The 18553-nt window shown below is 32.8% G+C and overlaps 1 protein-coding gene across 1 annotated transcript; it reads left to right on the forward strand.

Annotated features, from left to right (window-relative positions):
• The first annotated feature begins 11497 nt into the window (after nucleotides 1-11497).
• Nucleotides 11498-18365, forward strand: LOC113692474 (transcription factor bHLH48-like). The gene is made up of 7 exons (XM_027210888.2): nucleotides 11498-12630; nucleotides 12720-12851; nucleotides 13107-13172; nucleotides 16561-16629; nucleotides 16735-16806; nucleotides 17508-17715; nucleotides 18121-18365. Exons 1-7 carry the CDS (start codon nucleotides 12145-12147, stop codon nucleotides 18156-18158), a joined length of 1071 nt encoding a protein of 356 aa, XP_027066689.1. The 5' UTR covers nucleotides 11498-12144; the 3' UTR covers nucleotides 18159-18365.
• Nucleotides 18366-18553: the final 188 nt, after the last annotated feature.

The following is an 18553-nucleotide window of genomic DNA, read 5'->3' on the forward strand; positions in this document are numbered from 1 at the left end:
GTCTTTAGCATTTTGTTAACCCAAACTCAAATAAACCGATAATAATCAGTTTATAAGTTTACTCAAAATCAATTAAAACAGATAACTCAAAACTTTTTTTATTTTCTTTTTTAACAAAAAAGAGTCTTGTTGATCATAAACCTAGAAACCAACTAAAACTCTTCTTTATTTTTTACTCCAAATCAACAAGACTCTTTTTTGTTAAAAAAATTAAAAAAAGTTTTGAATTATCTGTTTTAATTGATTTTGAGTAAACTTATAAACCAATTATTATTGATTTATTTGAGTTTGGGTTAATAAAATATTAGAAACACGTGACAGCTGTACAAATAAGAGACAGAGGGGACAGAAACTATTTTGGGAACAGAGGATTTGAAGCCCATTGTGCGGGACAGCACGACTTGCGTTTAACTTGCTAGTGTTTGATGTCAACTTGGAAGTCCTATTCCTGAATTTGTACTTTCTTTTGTCTGGCCACTTTGCTCAATGAATATATACCTCAAGAAAAAAAAAATGTATACCACAAGAAGTGGGCTAAAAGATTTTATTCTGAAATTTTTGTCACAATTGGGAGAAAAAAAAAAAGAAGAAAAGCACACTTGGAGACAGAGAGCCTCATTAAATTTGCAGCAAGGGATGAGACAAAAAATCATTCAATACATCAAAGTAATATGAATGGAAATTGTGAACCCTTTTTATTTGAAGTCGGAAGATAAATGGTTCATCCTTTTGGCTAGCTAATGTATTAAAAAAAAAAAGATGAAAAATACTTGGGTGGAAAATTGTAAAAGCACAAAAGTCAAAGAAATATAAATTGTTTCACGTTGAGAGCTTGCCACAAAATCAATTGTGGATTTGACTTGAACTTTTAGGTCCACAAACACCCCAAAAAAAAACAATATTCTTTGTAATGGATTTTTAAATATTATTCTCTCCGTTTCATTAAAAATATCATGCTTTTTATTTTCGAATATTTTTTCAAAATATTTATTATCCTATTAAAGTCAAAATTAATTTTGATCTCTTTTCTCAACATAATCAACACATTATTTATACTTCATACTGAATTCACATTTGAAATTTAAATTTTCAAGAATAACTTTAGAAATAAGTCCATTGACATCATCAAATCACTAATTTTTAAAAAATTAAAATCCGGCGAGGCGATGCGATGCGACAAACAATTTGGGACGGATGGACGGACGGAGTAATTAATTAAACAGTTGCCCTGTCTGAGTTTTCAATTCGGGGAACAGTTCTCCATTAGCTTTTGCCATTTTTTCAGTTCACTTTTCTTCGCCTTTTGTCAACCAGCAATGAATCATGGCCAACTCATGCTCTTCCCAGATAGGACTTGGCAAACAAGATATGATAGGTGTCAATTGGGCATCTCATGAATCATGATTAGTTAGTTATTTACATGCACAGAATTGTTATGGGTTGGCCCCCATTCATCAATGGGGCAGCTGCTTGTCTCCCAAACTCATATATTCAGTGGTTTGTTGGATACGACAGCGTTACTATATCATCATCTTCTCCTGCCTCCTTCGATTCCCAAAAGTTTCAGGAAAGGCATCATTTCCTGCCTCATAATTGGAGCTAAAATGATTCCTCAAAGAATTTTAGTATTATATTCCTAAAATCCATAATGACACTCGTCAATGAGAAAAGACAGGAAAAAAAGAGGTGGAGCTTTGGGGAATTTAAACTAGCTCCGCTGAAAGTATTATATATTCTTGGCAAAAATCAAACTGAAATTGAAAAAAAAAATTCAAGGAGAATCATAGACTGAAAAAGATAATTTTACCATAATATTGTAAAATTGAAGAAAATTAGAAGTAATGTTATAAGACTAAAGACAATAAATGGAAGGAATGGAGAATTTTTAAGGTTTTTAAAAAAAAAAATTAAGAATCAAATTGATTCGTTCAAGATTTGTGGACAAAGTACATTTTCAAATAAGAAGTTAAAAAGAATACTCGAACAATTTTCCCCAAAGCCAAACTAAATACTGGTATGATTCAGCTTCAGGGAATTTTCATGTGAATACCCAAACGTATAATTTTACCTCCACAATAACTAATTTTCAAAGAAAAAATTAGTCTCTGTAAAAAGTTTTTTACATGAATAGGGTAGTTTGAATATATGTCGTACATGCTACAAAAACAAAGTGGAATTCCCAAAAAAAAAAAGAAAAAAGCTTATATGTCTTTTACATCCGAATTTACTAATAAAGAAAATTACAAGCACGTCAATGTAAAAAAAAAAAAAAAAAGATTAATCTATTTTTTGATGACATTTGTATACAAAATAAATGGGTAAAAAACCATTTGAAGTTGGAGATTTGAAAAGGTTGATTACAATCTATTTTACAGTAAATACAATTACTGCGACTTATCTATGCTGGTCGGCACATTTTCTCCCACACACGGGATTTCTAAGGGGGTCAGTTTAGAGGTTAACTAAACTTCCAACATTTAAATTGTTAAAGCGTTGAGCTATAAAGCTCAAAGGAGGACACAATAAAAATTATGGTTTGCTGACAAGTTTACACGATAGTTTATCTCAACGACCTTTTTATTTTACATGTATCATATTACAAAATATAGGTATAAATTGTAATTAGGGTTTGGTTTTAGTTTACCTCACCGTATTCATAAAATAGACAAAATACACTCTAAAGTGTAACACCTGTTTGTGAAATAATATTTCGGTTACATCATAAACATATTTTTCGACCACTTTTTTTTATCTCACATACATCGTATCATAAAAATTGTTATAGTAATTATTTCAAATAATGCATATCCAAACATCTCTGTATGGCTTTATTTGGATAGAGCATTATTCCAAATAATTACTGTAGTATTTTTTGTGATGTGATGCATATGAAATAAAAAAAGTAAATTAAAAAATGTGTTTATGATGCAACTGAAAAATTTTTTTGAAAAAATTTGCCATCCAAACCTTAGGGGATGTTATTGCAATTTACCCTTGATAATTTACTTCAGTTCTTCCCGAAGGAAAAAAAAATCCTCTCCTTCCCCCCCTCGGCAAAAGAAAAAGAGGAAAAAAGACACAGAAAAATTCCAAGTCAAAGATCTTGTAAATCTCAGCAAACAAGAACAGGTCCGTCCGGTTAAGCATAATTGCAGACTGTGATGGCATGAGCATAAAGAGGCCGAAGCTCATGATTCCAGAGGCTGAGTCTCAAAAATGGCAGAGACCGGTTTAAATGAACAGGAACCTGGTCAATACGGCTTCATGCAATTAATTCAAGCAGAACAAAATTGGATCAGAGGTTCTTGATCGTTTATTGGGAAGCATGGCAAGTGTTTCTAAATTTTAGTACGTACTGTTTGTTTCCTACACGAGTGGAAACTCCAAAAATCGGCTGTACTCTATTCAGGTATTCAATCCATTCATGCTTAAAAACTTTTGTACAACACGCAATTATCAATCTGCCAACATCTGCTTCGTCTGCCTTCTTGTTCCCCTTTCTCTCCGTCACTGTCATTTGAACGTCTGAAGCTTAAGGCCAAAGTTGTGGCAGAATCCATTTATTTATTTTTACTGTGTTAAATATAGTTCATAAACCAAAAGGTAAGAAAAGCAAAAAATCTGTTCAAGCAAATTAGGTAATTATTTTTAAATCCTTATAGCTTGACTGTCTTGGCTCTCTAACCTCCTTTGTCCATTTCATGAATTTGGTGCTGTCAACATTCAGAGTTATATAATGTGCAAATTTAAGATCACGGGAATTGTGATTTTGGCTTGTTACCATCGATTTTATAAGTAAGATTCGAGTCAGGTTTGTTTGGATTGTAAGTTATTTGAGATATTTTTACTGTAGCACTTTTTGTTACGTGATGTATGTGAAATAAAAAGATAATTAGAAAGATAAAAAGATTTACTGGAAATTGTAATGATGATGTAAGCAAATATATTTGAAAAAATAATCTGCTACGGAGAAAATGTACCCAAAAAGTAATAATAATGGACAATGGCAATATATAATCGACAAGTTTGATTACACATATTTTTCTTACATAATCAATCCTGTCAAACTTTTAAATTTGATACAACTATTGAGATATATCAATAACCAATGATGATTTGTAGTTTATTAATAATATTGACTTCTATTATATCCAAAAAAAAAAGATTAAGTAGTTGGTTGATCGGTAATCTTAATTAGCTACCATTTATATGTTTTATATAATAATTCTTTAATGCTTATAAATAGTCCACTTTTGTATCGCTTGAATGCACATGATGTTTCCCATGTTGTATTCTCTATTAAAAAAAAAAATACATATATGTAAGTGTTCAAACTTGTCATATACAATGACAAGTTTGTATGCCTAGTTTTCACCCCTTTAAGTTTGAATGATACAAAGTTTGTACATTGAAAGAGTAAAACAATATTATGGTCATATTTTTTCAAAGAAAGAATTGCAACTTTGGTCCCACATATCTCAGGAATGAGCAATTCTAGGTGAAAAGTAAATGTACTTTTAAATTTTTTAATTTGTAAGCACATTTAGGGTATGTTTGATAAAATTAAAATATGAAGTCCGAAGTTTAAAATCTGAAATCTGAAATTTGAATTCATTAAGTTATTAATTGTTAAATACTTAATCCTAACATTTAAGCGCATTCTGCATTAAATGATAAGTGAATAACTTATCACTTATTTTCTGTAGTAAGCTCTACCTACACAATTCAAACCCATTTAATTAATGAAAATAAACTATTTTTTTATTATCAAACACATCTGGACATGTTAAGATCTGAATTCATTAAATTTAAGTACTGAATTGCGTTATCAAACATGATCATATTGAATGATTTTTGTCAATTATTACCAAAATCCAGTCACTTATTATCACGCATTGATATATAATTTTTTAAAAATTATTTAAAAACATTAAAAAAAAATTGTTAAGCTAAGCACTTGCATGTGTTCTATCACGTGAGCAATTAGTCTTCAGCCCATATTAAAATAAATTCAGTTGACAATAAAACTTCTGGGGCAAAAAAACTAATTATTCACGTGATCGACATGTGGCATAAACAGAAAAAGGCAATACTACTGTTAAGTACTTCCAGATTTGGCAAGCAAAGTGGTATATATTTGCCCAGTGTGGCTGAAGGCCGGGCCTTTTCTTTTGTTGTGCTGTTTGACTGTGACCGCTCCTCCATTCTCAAACAACAGAGTATGCTGAGGATACCTAATCATGATTAAATACCCACTTAAGCGATGTAATTGAAATAATTTCCCTTCATAATCCGTATTAATTATGCATATCTTTCGAACTTACGGGTGATTTTCATAAGAATCAAATAGGTAAAATTTGCGTGGGCGGTTGAATGCAAATTATAGGCATTTTGCTTACTTTGGCGTTTAGCTTTAGGCACCTTACTCGATTTTTTGCTTCATCAATTAAAACTAATAGCAACCCTCACATTTAAATATTTCACCATTACAAGAAAATGTGTTAATGCTATGACATTGATACAATATTAATCACTAGAAAACCCTCAGTAAAATAAGCCACATATTGCGTTCTTATCAAGGATTTTGATTTTCATGAAAAAAACTATTATAGTATGAACTTTACTTGTTAAAGAGTAAAGCGAAAAAAAATAAAAGAAAGTTAGAACAACTTGAATTTTAAAGCGTCGAGGAGAAGTGATTTTTCGAGTTGGGTAACTAACTCTTTCTCACTTTTGATTAAAGATAATTTGTATTGAGGAATGGATTAAAAACACGGGAAGTTAAAAAAAAAAAAAAAAACAGAAAGTAAAATAATAAATGAGAGAGAGACAATAATATATTTTATCTGACAGCAAAACAAAATGAAAATGAGGAAGTTTCCTTCTTAGTTTTTCTTATTCGCTGAAAGGAAGATTTTGAAATGTTCTCAAAATTTAAAAAGAAGTTAATCTTATATCAATGTATACATTATTGTAGTCAGGTGCACGACATCTATGAAAAATTTGAATTTCAAATTCATATTCAAATTAATTATCATGCATCTAATGGCGATTATATATCCACTGTCAGTATATAAAAAATTAATTTTAAAAAAAAAGATGATCGTTGTTTGTAATCTAACAACAATGATCTATTGTTTGTGGGTTCAAATCTCGCTCAACTTGACTTTATCCTGAACTAATGCTAGTTTTCATCTTACTGTTTGTGGGTTACTAGTTCTATTGTTCTTTAGTTATAATCATGGGGCACTTATAATCCCACAAACATGGGGCACTTATAATCATATAAAGAATTAAAATTATTTCCAAACAAATTTAAGAAGATGAAAGATCACTAAAAAATTTCTACGTTTTTCATGAATACATTTTTCTGTTACCTTTATACTTTACAATATATCAAATCAATATACCGCATTTTCTACAAAAACTCTAGAAAATTGCAATCCAAACAGTACCGCTAGCTTGTGCAAGGGGCCAAAATCTACTTGATTTGCAGGGCAACTGGTTATTAGAAGAAGCCGAGTCTCCAACGATACATTCCAAGGCTTGAACAATTTGCTCCTACGATGAGAACTTTTGCTACATGCTTGAGATAATAATATGTATGTTTAAAAAAGGTGCTGAACAATTGATCATTGACAATAGGGGTTAATTCTTACCTTGTTGAATGGTGATCCTCCAAAAACTTCAGCCATACGAGTAGACCACAGCATAAGATTCCCTGTTGACCATCCTATCTTTGATTATTTTGAGGGTTTTACAAATTTGGAGGATGAAGTAGTAACCGTTGAACTGTGATTGCTTCATTAGCGGCCTTGGTTTTACTACCCTAGGTTTGTGCTCTTTTGAGCTACAATATGTAGCAGTGCCCAAGTCTAAGAGACTTGAGAAAGACTGTACACCTGTAGGGCATTTTATGGACTGGAAAAGAATGTCTAGCCATGCATGCAGCAGAGCTGTTTCAGAGACCTAATTTTGGTTTATTGCTGGTCCAGGGTCAAGTCTACAACCTGTTCTAGGCTCCAATTTCACCTCGGGCTATAATGTAGTTAGAGGTGGCAATTTGTCTCAAGTCCCGATGGATTACTCATGCCTATAGGGATTTTGGGCGGGATGAGTACTGGAATTTGACTTGGGTTTAAAATAGGACAAATCCCAATTGTACCCATTAATTGATGGAAAATTTTGGGAAATACTTGGGTACCCATTGGGCTCAAATAACAAGGGCTCTTTTTGGATTAGCTGTTTTTTGGGGTGTTTTTGAAATATTTTATTGTCGCAATGTATATGAAAAATTTTTACTATAAATTTTTTTTGAAATATTTGATATACTAATATGGATAAGATATTTTTTGAGTTATTGTATATTACTGTAATATTGTATTTGAAAATTTTGTTTTTTGAAAATATAGCCAATCCAAACGGAGTCTTAGATTCAAAAATTATCTTTAACAATTTTTATAGTCAAACCAGCGAATATAATCTAGCAGTCTTCCTAGTCATTATCTACAAGAATTTCCAGCACTTCAGTCAGTTTAGACCTGTCATCCTTGGACAATAATGAGGATAAATATTCAACACCCTAAGTGCCTTGGCTATCTTGATATATGTTGGAATATGGCTGTATTATATCTATCTTTTCCTTTATTTATTAATCCAATTTTTGTTGAGAATTCTGAGTATAAAGCACTTGCATGTTTATTTAATAAAACTTAAAGAAATTTAATAAATCAAAAATATTAAAGTTATATAAAAAAAATAAAAAATGAATTAAAAGGAAAAAAAATATATAGAAAATAGATTTGGGTATTGGGCGGGATCAATCTAAACTTATCCCAAAGTAATCCCGCCCAAGTTAGTCCCAAAATACATATGGATAAGATTGGGCCCAAACCCATATGACTCGGTTCCATCTTAAACCCAAGCAAATCCCGTCCATTTTGCCACCTCTAAATCCAGTTGGAAACTTTGAATTGCCTTTTTTTTAATAACAATTTTTACATTTTCGTTAATATATTTTTCAATTATTTTTTTATCTCATATACATAAAGTTGCTGCATTTTTTTTTTACAAAACATCAGAAAATAACAATTTAAACAGCTGCATTTTTTTTACAAAACATCAGAAAATAACAATTTAAACAGACAATTTGCAGGTTTGAAGCTGGATTGGATTACTACTAGAGTGCAATTTGGAATTTATCGAATTCTTGCTTTCTTTTTGGTGTGTAGCGTGCCAAGTGATGGTCGCTGCTAATAACTTCAAACTTAAAATCATAGTAATTAGAATTGACTATGTTTGTGATATTAAACTTTGAGTGATGACAAGTTCAACTTGAAAACTCAAAAACCATGGTCGAATAAATTTTTTTTAAAATTTCTATTCAATAACTAAATAATTTATATCTCAAAGTATAGTCGTAAATACATGCACTACAGCTTAATGAGTAAAAGAATTATTTGTGCCAAAAAGACTTTAGTGTAGTAATCAAGATTAATGTCCCACACATTAGAGAATCTAAGTTCAAATCTCAGCGTACTTGAATTGTTCATAACTGTATGTTAGTATTCATTCAACTATTTGTGGGTTAATTTGTAATAGTAGTATTAAGTTTTAATTTCACACACGTTGTGGTTTCTTCATGTAATATTATCAAAAAATTGCAAAAAGTAAATGACTTATTTGTAGGTGTTATTGTACAATTTTAACATTGAAATCCTCTCTTTTCCTTCCTCGTGAAAAGTTCTATGTGAACTTGGGCAGACTTTGTTCATTTTAATTTTGGGATAATTTCAGAAACCTCAAGGGAGGTTTCTGACAATTTTACTCGGCTCTCCTTAGGTTTAAGAAATTATACTTACCTCCCTTAGCATAGTAAAATACCTATACTACCCTCTACTTGGTAGACAATTATAAATTTAAGGTAATAGATTTACAAAACCCAAAAAAAGTTTTTTTTGTCTCTCATCTATTTTTGCTCCTCTCTTTTCTAGTTAATATATTGTTATACCCTCTTTTTATTATTTTTAGTTTCATGGGTATTAGCAAATTAAAATTACAAAATCAATAGAAGGAGTAGATTGTGTGTCAAACTAAAAGGAAATGAAGAGACTCGTAGTGATAGAGAGATAAATAATGAAATTGATGATTAAAATAGGAATAAGAACTAAAGATGTGAAATTTATCATATTCTGTTTGTTCTCAAGAAAAACATGTACAAATTGTCAATAATTACATAAGAATTTCTTTTATTGAATTATAAATTTTTTGTTATGATTTTATTATGGAGGTAGAATTTATTATTTACTTTTGAAATATTAAGGCCATAGGAGGGTTGTAATGATAGTTATTGGTTATATTAACTTGTATTGAAAAGGTATTTGAGTATTGAGATTTAATTTTAGGGTATAAAATGGGTTTCAATGAGGGTGTGTGTGTGCATTTTTTTTTCCATGGCAACTATTAATGCTATATTTGCAATTTGGGATCTTTAAGATGACTATTCTTATACTTGGATGGTTGTTAGGGATTAGGCTTGTTCATTTGTACAAAGTGTGGAAGAAAATAATTGAGTATATTATATTTTTCTTTCTTAAGTTTGTACAAAAGGATAATTTAGGATTTTTGAGAGAAAATCTAACTCTTTGGACCAACATTGTTACATAAATAATAAAAGTGAGGGAGGTGTGCGTAATTTTTAAAACTTGAAAGGAGTTCTCTGTAATTGTTAAAAACCTTTGGGAAGGTTTGTGAAATTATCCCTTTAAATTTTTTAATTGGTCTCCGTTTTTTCTTAATATTTTGATTAGGGAGTAAGAGTGTAAGACCCCACAAACTTCTACAAGGAATTAGAATAACCCAAACTATACTGTTCGCAAATGGGAAAAGTTTCCCAAGACAAATAAAAACTAAATTTTAGCAAAAGAAAAGAACCAAAAACTTGTTTTGGGCTTGGTTTCTGGGTTTTTTTTTTTTTTTTTTTTTTTTTTGGGGTTGGGGGGGTGGGGGCGGGGTGGAGGAGGATGAATAGGCAGAAGAGATTCTAGGAGTACGCAAGCAACACTCGGAAAATGAAAAACAGCTAAAAAAGGAGTAAATGCGAAGAAAAAGACACATCATCCGCTGCGATAAAAAAAACAGAGGTGTGGCTGAATGGGTTTAATCGGTCCCCGCCAGTTCCCAGTCCCCACCACCGACTCGCCATTGGGCTATTCCTGTCCCCCTGCTGTTTACTACGCGCCTCCTCCTTTCTACGCATTAGTTCTTCGTGCTATGCAGTATGACGTATACGGCTGAAAGATCAACTTCAAACTCAATAAAGAATTATTGGAATGTTTCCTAATAAAAACACTCCACAAACAATTCACTTAATTATAAGACAATGATAGAAAAAGATTTCTTGTTGTAGTTAACTTTATAATATAGGCCACAGCACACCTAAATCATACATAAAATCTTGAAATTAACATATGAAAGAATGTGATTAATCGAGTTTAGCTCCAGAAAAACTTGTATGATTTTCAGTTGAAGGGTATCAAGCCCAAATTTAATTTTTTTTAATGTCATCTGATTTTTTGATTGAATACTAGTCAAATCGAGATTGTAATTCATTTATAGGTAAACACAAAATTTCTAAAACTCGGCCAGAACTGAATTAACAGAAAATTCGAAGTGATAAACGAATAAAAGAGGTTATCGGAAAACCGGTGTGACAAAACGTCCAATAAACTTGTTATGCATTACAATCAAGTAAAACTTGGGTTGTGTTTGGATTGCATTTTTCATGATTTTTCATGAAAAAATTACTGCAGCGATTTGATGTAAGTGAGGAAAAAAAGATTATAGGAAAATGTGATTACGGAAAATGATGTAATTTTTCGACGAAAAATTGCAATCCAAACAAGGCCCCTGATCACAAGAAGACAGTGGGAGGATTCAAATATCTTCCACTTGTTGGATTAGTTTTCAAGTGGCTATTAATTGCTAAAGTACTAGACTCAAAATTCATATGTTATTAAGAAAAACAAACTCAATATTTAGAAATAAAGTTAAAATTGCTAAAAAAAATAGATAAATTATTATTTATTTGCATTACAAACATGTTTTTAAATATATTCTTTATTTTTAAATTATTTTTTATCTCAAATTCATCATATTATTATAGGAAAAAATATTACAATAATTATTTTAAATAATTGCCATTTCAAACACACGTGATATTACCATCTAGCATGACTGGACTGTCCTCTCCAATTCCAAGTAAAATTTGTGATGACATTTTACTTAACGTACAAAGATTATTTCAACAAAGTGATTACAATCACATTAATGTGAACCAATTTATTAGTTTTGACCGGCTTCCTTACATCTTCGAGTAAGACTCGCATAAATCAGTGTACTTGTATGAAGGATGATATCATGCGGTGCCCTTCTCAGATACGTCCTATTTCCTTTCCAAATCCCAATAAGCATCTGCCCAATAATACCCTGTCCCAGTACCCTTGCCTCTATGTTAATATGTTATGTTATTGTTATTGAGTACGTAGTATTAATGGCGTACATGAGAGAAGATGTTACAGTGAACAAACAGGGGACCAGACCAGACCAAGTTACGTTGCTTTCTTTCCACTATTTACTTCTTCTTCATTCTCGTTTCGCTACCTTTTGGCCCTTCTCCTCTCACCCACTTTCTCTTCTCAATAATACTCCCCCACTATAAACTCGAAAGCAGCGGCACCCCTGCAGCAGCAGAAGAAGAAATAGCTAGAGATTGACCGCCATTGAACCAGAACAAGAACCCATTTTCCACAAACCCACCGAAAAAAAAAAAGAAGACATTTTCAAGGAGCACAAAGAAAAACGTATAGAGGGTAGAGGGAGAAAAGGAAGCCGGGAAAGTTTCTTTTCTTTTTCTTCCAAAATTCTCTCTGCCATTGGAAAAGCTTTTTGAGTACTTTTTCTGCTTCTAAGTTTTGTACTTTCTTTCTACGTAGCACTGAAAAAAAAAGTCCATTTTTTTTAAAAAGTATTTCTTGGAAAAGCGTTTCCCTCTTTTTTTGAGCTCTTTTGCGGAACAGTTAAGGTGTCTGTTAGCAATTGGGTCGGGTCGGGCTAGGCTGGACTAGTGCAAGTCGGAACTTGGAAATGGACTCAATGGAAGCTATTCAAGCTAGATCCGCTACCTGTGAAGTCATCGGAGGGGAGTTTAGCCACCAGGTCGGGGAAGAAATTCACCGGCTAATGTCTGTGCAGCCGGATTCTGGGAGTTCATTCACCGCACTGCTTGAACTTCCGGCAAATCAAGCCGTGGAGCTCTTAGTGCACTCGCCGGAGGCCGCCATAGCTGAAAGTCCTTCCGTGACACGACCCCTAGAGCAATTCAGTCAATGTCCTCCTCCTCCGCCGGCTTCGACGCTTATTTTCCCTTCCGACACCGCTCTCGTGGACCGAGCTGCCAAATTCTCGACCTTAGTAAATTCAGATGACAACTCAAGGGCAAAATTGGAAAGTGTGAAGCAAGAGCCAGCGGACTCCGATTCCAACCCGAACTCCAACTCATCTCCAGCTGTTTCGCACCCCGCCGTTGAGCAGAATCCGAATTCTGCAAAGCGAAAGGAGAGGGAGAAAAAGGTAATTCACGAAATTAGGGTTTTCTCCTTGGTAATTTAACTAATTAACGTGATCATTGTGCAGTTAACTCCAAATTTTGTTAAAATTAGGGCAAAGAATCTAACAAGAAGGGCAAAAAAGCTGCAAATGAAACCTCCGAAGACGGCCGCGAGAAGCTTCCTTACGTTCACGTCCGAGCTCGCCGAGGACAGGCCACGGATAGCCATAGTTTAGCAGAAAGAGTAATAATTAATCTCTTCCTCGTCTAATCATGTAATTAAGCTCTAATTATATCGTCATTAGTCATTAATCATGTTTTTAGGTTGGAAATGATGGAGACGGAGCTCTAATTCTGTTTTTCAATCATTAATTCTGTTTTAAGGAGTTGTACTTTGTTCTGTAAGAGTTGGACTTTGATGGGATTTTGTCGTTCTGAAGTGAATTTTGATATATTTCTTTCTTTTTTTTTTTCTGTCTTGGGTAATTGATCTCTGTAGGCAAGGAGAGAGAAGATTAATGCAAGGATGAAGCTGTTACAAGAGCTGGTCCCCGGATGTAACAAGGTTGGACGTCGTTTTCTTCACAAAGAAATGTCGTTTCGTCATTTAGTTAATGGTTGGTTTTCATGATGATTAGATTTTGGATTACGTGATGGGAAAATCTAGTTCCCAATTTTATAGTTGCTGATTATGATTTGTGCCTTTTTGTTTGGGGTCATTAGTACTATTGGCTAATTTTAATTAATTTATTTTTTCCTGCCTAACGTGATGTTTTGTGTCGCTGTCACCTTTTTAACGGGAATAAAGGTAGTGGCTTTTTCACCAACAGAAGTGGCCGAGTCTGTTGCTGATGTTGAAGTGTCTCTCTCATAAATCTTACATATTTTTGCTTTACCTTTTACAGGGTTTGTTTGTTGAAGGGTCCTTTCTTCTTAGGTCACTTCTGTTATTTTGTTAAGGGATAATTGCAAAAACCGACATTTGCACTGATCTCCCCTGTGGTTTGAAAAATTACACCGGCCTCCCTTGAGGTTACTAATCCTTTGCAAATTTAGTTCAAACGATTAAAATATTATTTTAGGAAGTAAAATTAGAATTTTGTACCAAATTTGCCTTTTGTGCTACATGTCCAATGAATGACAAAGTACTATAAATCAATTAACAATTAATAAAATTTAAGGAGTATAATTTATGGGCAAACATGCATTACTCATTTAAAATACCGGCTCTTTACGGGTATTTTACTTTCAAACATTTAATTTGTGATAAATATATCAATATTTGTAAGTAAAATTAAAAAGTGTTAAAGTAATATTTTTGCAAAAAGGAAATCGATAGGTTATTTATTTAATATAAATTAAATATTTTTTAAAAAAAAGAAATGACCCATAAAATATTATTTTTTATGACTTTCATCCATTACATAAGTAAAGTATTCGCTCTTTATGTGCATTTTATTCATTTAATTTATGTTAAATACATAAATGTTTGTAACTAAAATTGAAAAAATATTATATTAATATTTTTATGAAAGGGAGATTGGTAGTTTTTGTATTTAATAAAAATTAAATATTTGAAAGCAAATATAAATATGTATTTGAGCGTAAAATATTTGTATTAAATTAAATGTTTGAAAGTAACATATCTATAAAGAGCCGGTACTTTAAATAGTTATTAGCTCTTTATGGGCAAGCACGCATTACTCATTTAAAGTACCGGTTTTTACGGGTATTTTACTTTCAAACATTTAATTTATGATAAATATATCAATGTTTGTAAGTAAAATTCAAAAAGTGTTACAGTAATATTCTTGCAAAAAGAAAATCGTTAGGTTATTTATTTAATATAAATTAAATATTAAAAAAAAGAAATGGCCCATAAAGTATTAATTTTTTATAGCTTTCATCTATTACATGAGTAAAGTATTGGCTCTTTATGGGCATTTTATTCTAAATCATTTAATTAATCTTAAATACATAAATGTTTGTAACTAAAATTGAAAAAGTGTTATATTAATATTTTTACGGAAGGGAGATTGGTAGTTTTTGTACTTAACAAAAATTAAATATTTGAAAGCAAATATAAATCTGTATTTGAACGTAAATATTTGTATTAAATTAAATGTTTGAAAGTAAAATACCTATAAAGAGCCGGTACTTTAAATAAGTAATGTATATTTGCCTATAAACTATATTCCTTAAAGTTTATTAATTGTTAATTGATTTGTAGTATTTTGTCATTCATTGGACATGTAGTACAAAGGATAAATTTGGTAAAAAATTTTAATTTCACTTCCTAAAACAATATTTTAATCGTTTGGACTGAATTTGCAGAGGATTAGTAACCTCAGGAGAGGTCAGTGTAATTTTTCAAACTACAGAGGAGGTCAGTGCAAATGTCAGAAACCTTAGGGGAGGTTTCTGCAATTATCCCTTTTGTTAAACTACCTTTTCTTTTTGAGCGTTGGGAGGTTGGATTTCTGGCAATATGTAAAAGTCGGTTCGGACTTCCTCTCCCTTTATTGATTTTCTCTCTTAATGGTCCAGTTGGTGGGGAAGCTATTCCATTTGTTTAAGTTGGCAACTTGGCTATGTGATATTATGGTGACTTTTTGAGTGGGGAGTAAGGGGATGGTTTGGGGTAGGCCTTACCATTCAATTTGCTGCTCTTGCATAGTTATGATACTTTATGTTGGCATTTAATCTTGCAAGCTAATAAGGGTCTTTATAAGATGATAAGGAAATAAGGGAACTATAGGAAATAGCTAACTACTTTTGATGCTATTATTGTAATCTTGGAAACTTTTTAGGCCCTTCCAAAGATGATTAAATGCAACTACTTCCACTAGTGATCATTTATTGCTGTTCTTATTGAGTTTCGAACTGATACAAAGCTCTTCAGGCGATCTTATAATTTTGCTGTTCTTATCCGTGATGGGGTTTCTTCCATTTCGTGAAATTGAGTAGAATTTTGAGAAGTCTTTAAATGATTTTGTCCAAGTTAGAGGACAACTTTAATAGAAGGATATAGAACTTGTGTACTCAAAGGACCTGAAGAAACTTTGTATAAGATATGATGGCTGGGAAAAGTGAATGAATAGACTAACAGTGCAATCAGGTTATCCTTCAATTAAGCCCTGTACCTTGTATGAAAACAGCGTTTTTGACATAAACCGCCCAAAGCTTCTTAAATGAATACTACCGAGGGGTAATATTCAATGAATGCTTCCCCGGCTCTATTAACATTTCCAATCCAAAGAATCGCTGAGCTTTCAGGGCTGAAATTTTGGGTTGATATAATTGCTGTGAGGCCCCAAACTTGAAAGGATGAAAGGACAAATTTAGTTGCTGCAACTTCTTTAGTTTGAGAGTACTTTATTTTGTTTAGCACACGTAGATCGCCTATAGTTTGGGATGTACCTGGAGAGAAAAGCATAAATAGGCAAGTTGAAGTGGGGTCTGCTATTATGAATTAGCTGTTTCCAACTGCTTTGCTTTCCATCATTGCAATCATTACTCCTTTATAGACTAATTTTTACCCATTTGTGCTTACATGGGTGGTCATATCTTAAACAATCAGTTCATGAGAATAAAATCCAAATGCTCATCTATGTCAGCATATTTTAGTTCTATTTTAATCTCAAAGGCAGTTTTTGCTGTTATCCTGCAATGTGTTTTTCTATATTCCCATTTCCAATAGTGATAGTTGATGGTGCTGCACTTGAAAATGATTAATTAAGACTAACATAATATTCGGTCTTAAACGCTCCACAGGAATCTGAATCTTTAGCCAAGACAGAGATAGTTATTGTTTAAACAGGTTTTCAATGTGAAACACCATCAATTAGTTGATAACTTGAACTAAGAATCACATTAGTAGAGAAATCAGATCCTCCTTTTGCTTTTTAATAGTTTGTCACCCGACAACTCAGTTGTGTATTGTCTCTTTCCAGATTTCAGGCACTGCAATGGTGCTGGATGAGATCATTAACCATGTTCAGTGCTTACAACGTCAAGTGGAGGTCATGCTTCAAGTCCTTTATTCTTTTTTTGGTATATGTGATCTGGTGATTTTACGGTTATGGGTGCTAAATCGATTTCCTGTTGGTTTCTTGATTGGCTTTCAGTTTCTCTCAATGAGACTTGCTACCGTTAATCCCAGAGTTGATTTCAATCTTGACACACTACTTGCAGCAGAGGTATGTGTATTTATTTCCTGCATCTCTTTCGGTGTCTTGAATTCAATGGTCTATAAGAGTACTGCTAAAACATATCTGTTTGAATCATCCTGATTGTTGTGATGAAATATCCAGTGATATGAAATACGGGGGTGAGTAAACCGAGAATTGAGGAGGTATCTCTGGAGTGTCAAATATGAACCACCCGTGCTATCTGTCATCTCTGCACTACTGCTAAAGCTTAAGCAGCTGATAAATATGCCTTCAGTTAAAGCAATCTGTATAAGGATGCTCTGTCTTTTTCTAACAAGGGAATTGCATTTTTCTGAATCCAAAAAAAAAAAAAAAAAATCAATCAGCAATGCCAGAAGGGTTTTGCTTTTTTGCTTACAGTATCTATTCCACTCATGGAATGCTAAATCTTCTCACTTCCTTTTGGATTTGTTGCATAGTTGCATTTATCTGAGTTGCTAAGTGTACAATAGGCAATAGCACCATTGAATGTGTGAAAAGCAATCCTTCCTGGAATCCTTCATTTTCCTTGTGTTGTTTAATGGGGAGTTTGAGTTGCCATGAATGTGTGCCACTCATTGAACTTGTATAAAAACATGAAGTTATGCTGACTTTCTAGTGATGATTTTCTTGCTATTATATTCCCAGAGACCATTTTGTATATTTTCAACTCTAGAATGGAAAATTTATAAATTTTCTGAACATTGCAGAGTGGATCCCCAATAGAAACGAATTTCCAGGGCATGGTTATGCCATCAATGTGGCCTGAAGAACAGGTACACGGGAACAGACAGCAGTATCAGCAGCTGTGGCATTTAGATGGACTGCATCAGCCAATCTGGGGTCGGGAAGAAGACAATTCTAACTTTATTACTCCAGAAAACTCGCTGTTGAGCTATGACTCTTCAGCAAATTCAGGTAATGCGAATCTTCTTGTGATTCTAAAAACTATGTATGGATTGGATTGTGTCCTTTAGTACCTATAGTACTCCCAAGTAGTTTCTATTTTCGCACCCGTTTCAACTGTAATGGTGGGTGGGTTATTTCAGTCTGCATACAGCATCATACTCTAGAAATTAAAATGTGGAACCAGTGGTTCAAAATTATATATATGATATTTTACCCAGTTGGGCTCCCATTTCTGCTCCGTTGAAGCTAGTAAACCCCACCATTCGCTTCATCCAAAAAGATCCAAGTAAAAGAACCAGTGGAAGCAAAGAAAAAGGAAAAAAGTGCTTCAAAGAAAATACATAATATTACTTGCTAGCCCATCCAAGAAGCTACTGACTCTACGTAATAGTAATTGTTTTTGTGTTATTGCAGCTTCTTTGCACTCAAATCAGCTGAAAATGGAGCTTTGAAGGCGGTGGTCCTGAAGCTGCTATACATTACTTGCTAGCTAGCTGTATATAAATCACATATAGTAGTGTTATGTTAGTAAATAGCAGGAAGGCGTAGAGAGGATGCCTCGGCCAATTCATTTGGTTCCTCATTGGGTTCCTACATTCTCTGGTTAACCAGCTGGCAGAATATCCATCCATCCATAATGCAATCATCTTCTTATCTCAGCTTTTGAGTGTAGTAGACTGCAGTTTATTTTGTTGTTATTCCTCCTATATATATATATATATATATATATATATATATATATACATAACACTCCTACATGTCAATAGGCCCTTTTTAATAGATAGAGAGTCATTCAATCCCATTCTTCACGTTTGAGCTCTGATTGATTGATTCGTAATGTAAAATG

Source organism: Coffea arabica, chromosome 6c (assembly GCF_036785885.1).
Source record: "Coffea arabica cultivar ET-39 chromosome 6c, Coffea Arabica ET-39 HiFi, whole genome shotgun sequence".
Lineage (NCBI taxonomy): Eukaryota > Viridiplantae > Streptophyta > Magnoliopsida > Gentianales > Rubiaceae > Coffea > Coffea arabica.